We start from the raw sequence: 8795 nt of genomic DNA, 5'->3' as shown, positions 1-8795 counted from the left end.
CGTGCTCGTGGAGAGGGAGCTCCGTGTGTGGGCTATTTCAAGGTGGAGGGGTTCCGTCGAACTCACCCGCGCCTTCCTCAGAGCCGGCTATGCCCACCTCCCACGGGGCTCGCCGAGGATGTTCACCCTCAACGAGGTTCGTGACCGCGACGACATCCTCCTACTTCTCACGGTCACCTTCACCAACCCATTTGACGCGCGCGAGCTCCTCGGCCAAGTCTTTTGGTGCGGCTGCGAGGCCATCTTCTTCACCGTCTACAACATCTACACCAACTACGAGCGCATCTTCCCCGCTCCAGGCCAGATGTACTCCCTTCCCTACGACGAGGAGGAGGAGGTGTGAAGATGAAGACGGTGTTGAAGGGGCGCGCGCGGCCAATGTGGAAGAAGGAGGTCAAGATGAAGATGTTCAAGCCCGGAGTCAAGCTCGTCATGTTTGGTTTTTTATTTTGTTGCTTTTCTATGTCGTGTCGTGGCGTGTCATGTTTCATCATGTGTCCGTGAACTGTCCGTGAACTTATCTAAGTTATTGTAATGGTACGGTGTGTTCCATCTTATTATGTGTGTTAAAAAATGTCCGTGCCCAAACTTATCATTTCTTCCCTAAACAAGTCATGAAGTTCGAGAACTTGTGGTTTTCGGAGGGGGTGAGAAGCCCTCTGTTTCATTCAAACAAAAAGTCATGAACTAACATGCAAATTTATTCCCTTTAAATCCTAAACCAAGTGCCACTCTAACCCTAAACCAAGTGCCACTCTGACCAAAATCATGTGGTAGTGCAACATACATTTTCAACCTTCCAACCCTCCAAAATTTAAGTGCAAAACAAAGGAAAACCACTCTCACGCGTGTGCAACATTCACGGTCTCACTATTTTTTCTTAAAAAAAATTCACAGTCTCACTATGTATACCTTCTTTCCCTACCCATGTCAAAGTCTTGCCATCTGTCCTAGCGGTTACCAGCGTAGCCCTAAACACCACAAACCCACGCGGTCCTGGGTTTGAGTCCCCAGGCGCACCAATTTTTTGTGCATTTTCCACCCTTCATTTTTTAGACATATTATGTTTTTCTCAATGTAATGCCCTTAAAAAATGTTCATTTATTTTGGCACCTGGCGTAAACCTCTACCAAAGCTGAGGCACATTTTTCATGACATTTTGGTCTTTCATTTAAATCACGATGTATTTGAATTGGATTAATTAACAGCTCCAAAAAATTTCTAACATTAATTGTTTGGCTCCGGAATAATTCAATTAGCTTCCACAAAAAGTTTCAGCATTATGATTTACTGCCTAAATTAAATCAGAATAGAAAACAGAAAAATACGCAAGAAAACCCCTGAATGGGCCTAATTGGATGCAGTTGGCCCATTAGTCTAGCCTGCACTTGGCTCTACGCTCTGAATTTGGCCCAAGAGCAACCTTTTTTTGGACAGAAAGGCAGAGCAGAGAGCTGCATTTCATTGATCAAAAGTTTCTGAATTCCTAATTTCTTCTCTTTTTTTCCAACATATTTAAATGTTGGTCACTTCTTCTCTTTTTGTTTCAACATTTAAACAACTTTAACCAACATTTAAACTAGGTGAATTTCTCAAACAATTTCAAGATTACAAATTCCTTCATAATTCATGCCTTTCCATACATTTTCAACATTACAACCAGTGCGATTACCATACCTACAAATGCCCAAAAGTATTTGCAAATGGGTATTGGTAGTGCTTGATCTTCAAGCTTCCTAACCTTCTTCTTCAACATCCTAAGCTCAATAGCTAGCTCTCTGTCAGTGCGTGCTTCGCCATCCATCTCTTCTTCCGGAGCTCGTGGTGTGGCCACTGCCATTCGTGGCAACATGCGCAACCACTCTTCATGCTCTTCTTGCAGTTCATTCATCAGAGTCTTGGCCAGAGCATCGACCCAAAGAAAGAAGCATGTCACCTGCATGAACACTAAACAGATCAACCCATTGCTCAAACATCCCGACGACGAAAATGGTGCAATTGCCCCGATTCTTACCCCATTCTCGCTGCACACGTAGAACGGACGATTCTGGTTCCTCGGTGTCTGAGAAACCCTTCGATCAACGCCCGCCCGGCACCGCGGACAGACGAAGACAGGCATGTCCACACGCGCCCTGCTCTGCATCCGCGAGGTGGCGCGGGAGCTTGAGGAAGACATGGAGCTCGGAGCCGAAGGGGATCTCAACGCCGCGGCGCCCTCTACTGCCAGCTTCCCACCGCCGCGCCCTCCACAGCTAGCTTCCCGCCGTCGTGCTCTCTCTCTCGCCGTGGTCACTGCCGTGCTCTCTGTCGCCGTGGTCACCACCGCTGTCGCCCGCTTATATAGCACACCCGCCAACGACTCTCTGCTCAACGGCTCTTTGCTGGGTCCCACAAGCCACGCGTGCAACGGTCTAAATAAAATTGGCCGTTTCTGCCGCCTGGTCCCACCTGTAAGGGCCGAGTCAAAAGGTTGACCTGACGGAGACGGCAGAGTTCACGGAACGAGTCGGTGCGCATGGACTAGGGGCAAAACTGAGCACAATTCGCATCTGAGGGCAAAACTGAGCACATGGACACCACTGAGGGCAAAAGGATAATTAACCCTTATAGTAACCAGCCAATGTGATGTTAGGTTATGTACAAGCTTATTAAGCTCGATCTTGTGCCCGCGGGTCGCGGGGTATCAAAACGTATTTTTTTCTTTTTCTTAAACCGGTCTCTTCTAGCGACGTTTGCTTTGTCGTAAGATGTACTTTTTTTTTACAGAATGGCTCGGCCAAGCCCGAGAAGGGCTTAGACCTAACCCGGCTTTGAATTAACAAAGCTATCAACCGGCTAGGATACAACCAACACAAACAAACTGAAAAGAAGAAGAAACAGGGGACGCAACCCCGAACGACAAGTACAGGGTGAGGAAGGTAAACAATCGACAATGAAGCACGAAGCAGAAGCTACAACAACAAGGTCTCGCCCGTCAGTGCACCCGTAGCAGAGGAATCGCCGACGCCCCAAACACGAAGCACATCAGGAAGCTACAGAAGGGCAAAGTCGCCACCGGAGACACGGCCGAAAGGGAGCAGCGCAGCCAGAGGACCAAACCAGAGCTCTTCATGGACAATTTGACCTCGCCACCAACACATCACAGTCGCCGGAGAGGGGACCCATATCCCCTCTCGCCCTGGCTCGAGAGCGCCGCACCGCCGGTCTCACTGGAGCACTTGGGGAAGGAGCACACCGCCTAGCAGAGACATCCGACCTGCCCCGAAGCTACGACGCTGAAGTCAGACGGGCCGCCACCAGGAACCAGCCAAGCTCGCAACGCACACCCACCATCCCCATGCGCAAGGCGGCGCCTTCAAGAACGTGACGACGCCGTGGCGCCGCCGCCGCCGCAAAACCACAGGGGCTAGGGTTTTCACCCGGGCGCAGGGGAAGTGGGGAGGCAGGGGAAGATGAACCTCATCGCCGCCACCAAGGAGGAAATGGCGTCCAGGACGCCATCGACGCCGTGACCGCCAACGACGGCCAGGGGTTTCCTCCGGACAAGCTCCCTCCCTCCACCACCGAACCAACCACCAGCATCAACAGGCGCGCACGCAGGCTGGAGATCCATGCAGGCCGAGGTCGTGCGACGCGTGCGGACTGGAGCGCCTCAAATCTGACGAGGAGAGCCCGGGGCCTCCCCACGCCATGACCAGCGCTCACCAGGACCTCGCTGCCCACGCAGCCGAGGGGATACGGCCCACCTTATCGATGCACGCCCCCTGCCGTCAGTGGAGCGCCGTCCACACCAGCAGGGCCGCCGCCCCAGATCCGGGCCCTCACCACCAAGAGGGAGCGGCCAGAGACCTCGCCGCCACCCTCACTGGCAGCCGCGCGAGGCCCCGGCGACCGCCTCCGACAACGGCGGGGAGAAACCCTAGTTCGTCCCCGAGTCGCCCTTGGGAGAGAGACACAAGGGAGGGGAAGTGGGCGTTAACAAATATGTTCTGGATATTTAATATCGGGTACGTACGGACTGAAATGAATGAACAAGCATGCTAACACTTGTCAATATACATTCAGTTCAGAAAAAAGTTAGAACATACTATTTGTGAACCGAGGGAGTACTGTATTGCCATTTCTATTTTCAACTGGTATGCTACATCTATTTATTTATTTTTGCGAATTAAATCCACATTTTCCCTACACACTTCACGTGTGTAGAGGTAGACTATATATTGCATTAATATTCCTTCCGGAGAATTCTGGACCAGCAAATCGTCACTCTGCTCAGTTCACTCTGCTCCCAGGCCCACATGTCGGTGGTCTACTGCATCCTGGAGTAGAAGTCAGGGGATCCATGCCCGCGCTCGCGACGTGCAACCACCCGCTGCTGCTGCAGCGCGCAGGAACCCGGCCACCCAGCGCCGCCACCCAACCCAATTGGATTCGTCGCGCGTTACGCTTCAGCTGCGGTGTCGCCGTCAGCGTCAATTCATCTCCGTCGGGACCGTCCGACGTCCTTCCGCCGCCGCTGGATGCACAGAGCGCACGACGGCGACCCCTTTGGACGCACGTGGAGACCAACCGACGAAACGATGCCTCAACAACATACAACCGTGTCGACCCGCCACCGGCGGCCGGCCGGCCGGCTAGCTGGCTGGCAGCGAGTAACTGAGCAGCAGTGCGTCGGGCGCGGCACATCAATGCCCAGTATCACGCAGCAGTCCGATCGATCGAGTCAGCAGCCAACAAACGGTGTCCTTGTGAAAAACAGTGCCCTGCCTATCCATTCATCCATCCATCGCCCCAACCACATTTGCGCCCTCCATAACTCCGGCCCCGCCGCGCGCCGCCGTCCCGATCACCAACCCAGCTTTACCGAGCTTAGCCGCGTGACAGCCCATCCGTAGCACTAGCACACACAACTCCGGTAAACTGAGCTGTACTGCGTACACGCTCGAGTACGAGCTGAATTTAGCTGGTTCACGCAAAGATCATGTGCGTGTTCGTTTCACGTAGCTCGCTGCCTGCCTGTCCGGTACATGGACAGAACTGGCGGGCCGGTAGTGTCGATCCTGCCAGCCATGGTTGATGGTGGCTCCCGGTCTCGGTCGGCAATGCGACGTTGTCACGGACCCATGGGCCATGGCGTACACAGCGACGTGTAAGGCCAGCGACATCAGATCACTAGCTAGCTACTAGTAGAGTGGTAGTACACGTTTGGTTGAGCCATCATTCATCACCGGCCACAGCCACCACCCCTGGCTTAGCTTAATTAGCTACGTACACTCTGCTTCTTCAATTCTTCCACACTCTATCTGTCTAGCCATACCGCCGTCCTCCTCCTACCTCGCCATGAGCAGCTTCGCCTACCAGAAGCTCAAGAAGCTCCCGCCCCCACCCCTTCCCGCCACCGACCAGCAGGACGCGCACTACGCCGTCGCCGCCGCGCAGGACCACTACTACCGCCACGCGGCGGCCGCGATCGTCGCCAGCAGGAGGACGTGGCGGAGCCGCCGGTCGTCCTCGGGCGGTGGCCCGCGGCGGCGCGGTAGGCCTCTGAGGATCTCGAGCCTGGCGCGGGCGCTGCGGCGGAGGGCGGCCGCGGTGGGCGGCAGGGTGCGCGCGTCGGTGGCCCGGGTGGTGACTAGGCTCAAGGAAGGCGGTCCCTGTGTGGCCGACCTCTTCGCCGGCAACTACATGTTCCTGCAGGTCACGCCGTCGATGGCCGCGCCCGCCGCGGCCGGGGTCGGTAGGGGGGCCTTCCTGCCATACTACCTTGCCGTCAAGGACAAGGCCGCCGGCGCCGGCGCCGTGCACGGCTTGATCCGCGCCTAGTTCTACTTGTACAGAGCGAGTTGTTTGCTTTTGTTCTGTCTTGTGCATGATTTAATTATAAACAAGTGGGTTTGCTTTGTGTAACTGGGAGATGTGGATCAAACCTGCTGTGTCCAAAATAATCTGTAAAGGGAAACTAAATTACTTTTCACTAGTGCTTTCTAAAATAAATAATGTATAAAGGGAATCTAAATTACTTTTCACTAGTGCTTTCTATAATAAATAGTGTGTAAAGTGAATCTAAATTACTTTTCACTAGTGCTTAGTATAAGAATTTGTACGTAGCTTTTCCGCAAAAAAAAAAAAGAATTTATACGGAGCTTGATTACCCTGTGTTAATTACAGTTAGTTTGAATGAACGGTTGATGCTGAGAACTGGGTAACTACTAGCAGTTGAGCTATGTATGCATGCGTGCATCTCGGACTTTGGTAGGTCACATGGACTTGCTTTGCACAGCTTGAGTACATATATTTGACTGCATTTGGTACTTGGTAAGTCACTCAGAAGCTATTAGATTATTATATATTCATGGATGGTACTTACGTACACGTAGGTGTACCCGCTTACTGTCCTTGAGTTAGAGCAGGGTTATAGTATAACCAGCAACCGGCTATATAGAGTTGCAACGTCAGCTATCGTCAACTGATAGCCCAGTACGTAAATCTTGGCCCTTTTTCTTCTCTTTAATCCTCCAAATTTGAGAAGTATATTATCTACATCATCTATGCGCCGCAATTACTTAAACGAGTTATCTTCAACAATCTAGATACCAAGGCAAATTCCGATATTCTTGGATGGAGGCAGTATCAAGTACTCCCTCCGTTCCAAAATAGATGACTCGACTTTGTATTAATTTTAATATAAAATTGGGTTATCTATTTTGGAACGTAGGGAGTATCAACAAATTGGTGCTCTTAATTTACTTATTTAGGAGTACCATCACATCATCGAAGTGGCGGTGTCTCCCTTTCAGCATCGATCAACAATAATCGATCACGAACAGTGATCACTTGGCTGGCTGGACCGCTGGAGTAGCTAGATTGATGGAGAATGATTAGTGATGGCTCTGCCTAATCAGTTCCTCCACATTGATGGTGGCAGGTGAGAGTGAGAGCGAGACGCCTCTCCATCAAATTCTCTTAAGCGGACAGGACAAAATAGTTGTTGACAGGAAGAAAAACTGGGCTCAGACCCAGTTGTTGACAGACTTTTGTAGGCCCAGTACCTCTTTTGCTCCCACCAGGAAGCAAGACAGCATCTCACCCGAATTTTACGTGCTCCCGTTTCCAACACATCGAAAATATACTCGCCAGCACTAAACAAAGCTCTATCCATTTGGAATCTCATCACTCTTGGCCTCCGGAACTAATTATCAAGCTTTGGATTCCAGTAAAAACTAAGATGGAGTAATCTAGGGCAAATCAAATGATGCCATTTCAACGAACAAACCACTCCCTTCGTCAGGGTTTATAGGGCATGCAAGAGTTTTTAGGTCTTCATTTTTTACCATTTTTTTAATATGTGGCATAAGAGGTACTGCATTTTGAATCATCCTCCAAATAAATTTTTTTATGGTCGAATAAAAAAACTAAAAACACGTTGATGTCCTGTAGAACTAGGTAAAAAATAGTAAAATATGGAGTATAAGTTAAGGGGACGACTAAAACTCAGTCGACTGAGTTTTAAGGAAGTCTCAGTCGATGTACTTTGACCTTCGATTGTTTTCTGTTTGAGATTCAGGATCGTTGTTTCCTTGCGCTGTATCGGCCTGTTTTAGTTGTGCTCCCGGCCCATTGCCTTGTTTCCTTTTTCTTTTCTTGCCTTCTCTTCTATTCTTTTGTGTTCGACAGAGATGCCACATGGGTTGGCCGTGAGGGGTGGTGTGCCTTTTCCTTTGTCTGTTATTTGGGCTTTCTTCCAGGCTGAATTTTCTGTTAGTACTCGTGCTGCATGGGACAGGAGCGATTAATAGGGCTGTTCGTTTTGGTTTGTTCCCATTTTCTTTTTATTTTTTCTTTATTTTCTATTTTCTATTGCTATTATTATTTAATAAAATATTGTCACTTGTGTACACATACATTGATCACACACAATTGCATGTACATTTAATCACATGTAATTACATGGCTTTTTGTCTGTGTCCGTATGCAACTTTTTTTCTTTCCAACCGTTGAGCACACACAGTGTCATGCACATCGGCCACACACAGTTGTATGTATGTCATTGGCGTGTAACTTATCTTTTTTCCTTCTCAAAAATATTTGTCACCGGCCAACTAGACTTTGTTTCTGGCTAGATTTTTTTAAACTTTGTTTGTGGTTCGAGTAGAGATCAGTAGGGCCGGTTGCATGCCCGACACTAGGAATGCAACTGCAAGTGTCACACCCGACCGCAACTCCATGTCTTCTAGCCCGAGCGCAATTGGAAGTTTTTGTTATGTCAGAGGGGGACGCCAGTAGAGGGGGCGGGCCAGTTGCAAGCCCGACAACATCCCCACAACTGCAAGTGCCGCACCCGAACGCAATTACATGTCCCCTAACATGATTGCAATTGGACATTTGTTTTGTCGGAGGGGGCGGCGAGAGAGGGGGTGGGCCAATTGCATGTCCGACGCTAGGAATGCAACTTGAAGTGTCACACCCGACCGAACTGCATGTCTTCTAGCCCGACTGTAACTGGACTTTTTTCTTCTATCGGAGGGGGTGCCAGTAGAGGGGGCGGGCCAGTTGCAAGGCCAACAACATCCCTGCAACTGCAAGCGCCGCACCTGACCGCAACTGCATGTTCCCCATCATGGTTGCAATTGGACCTTTGTTTTGTCAGAGGGGCCGGCGGGAGAGGAGGTCGGCCAGTTGCATGTCCGACACTAGGAATGCAACTGCAAGTGTTGCACCCGACCATAACTGCATGTCTCGTAACCCGACCGCAACTGTACTTTTTTGTTCTGTCGGAGAGGGCGGGCCAGTTGCAA

The 8795-nt window shown here is 50.5% G+C and overlaps 1 protein-coding gene across 1 annotated transcript; it reads left to right on the top strand.

Moving 5' to 3' along the window:
* The first annotated feature begins 5209 nt into the window (after positions 1-5209).
* On the top strand, positions 5210-6029 carry LOC119282269. The gene has a single exon (XM_037562554.1). It carries the CDS (start codon positions 5341-5343, stop codon positions 5821-5823), a length of 483 nt encoding a protein of 160 aa, XP_037418451.1. The 5' UTR covers positions 5210-5340; the 3' UTR covers positions 5824-6029.
* Positions 6030-8795: the final 2766 nt, after the last annotated feature.

The sequence above is a fragment of the Triticum dicoccoides genome, chromosome 3B (genome assembly GCF_002162155.2).
Source record: "Triticum dicoccoides isolate Atlit2015 ecotype Zavitan chromosome 3B, WEW_v2.0, whole genome shotgun sequence".
NCBI classification, from domain to species: domain Eukaryota; kingdom Viridiplantae; phylum Streptophyta; class Magnoliopsida; order Poales; family Poaceae; genus Triticum; species Triticum dicoccoides.
This window is presented reverse-complemented; position numbering and strand designations above follow the sequence as displayed.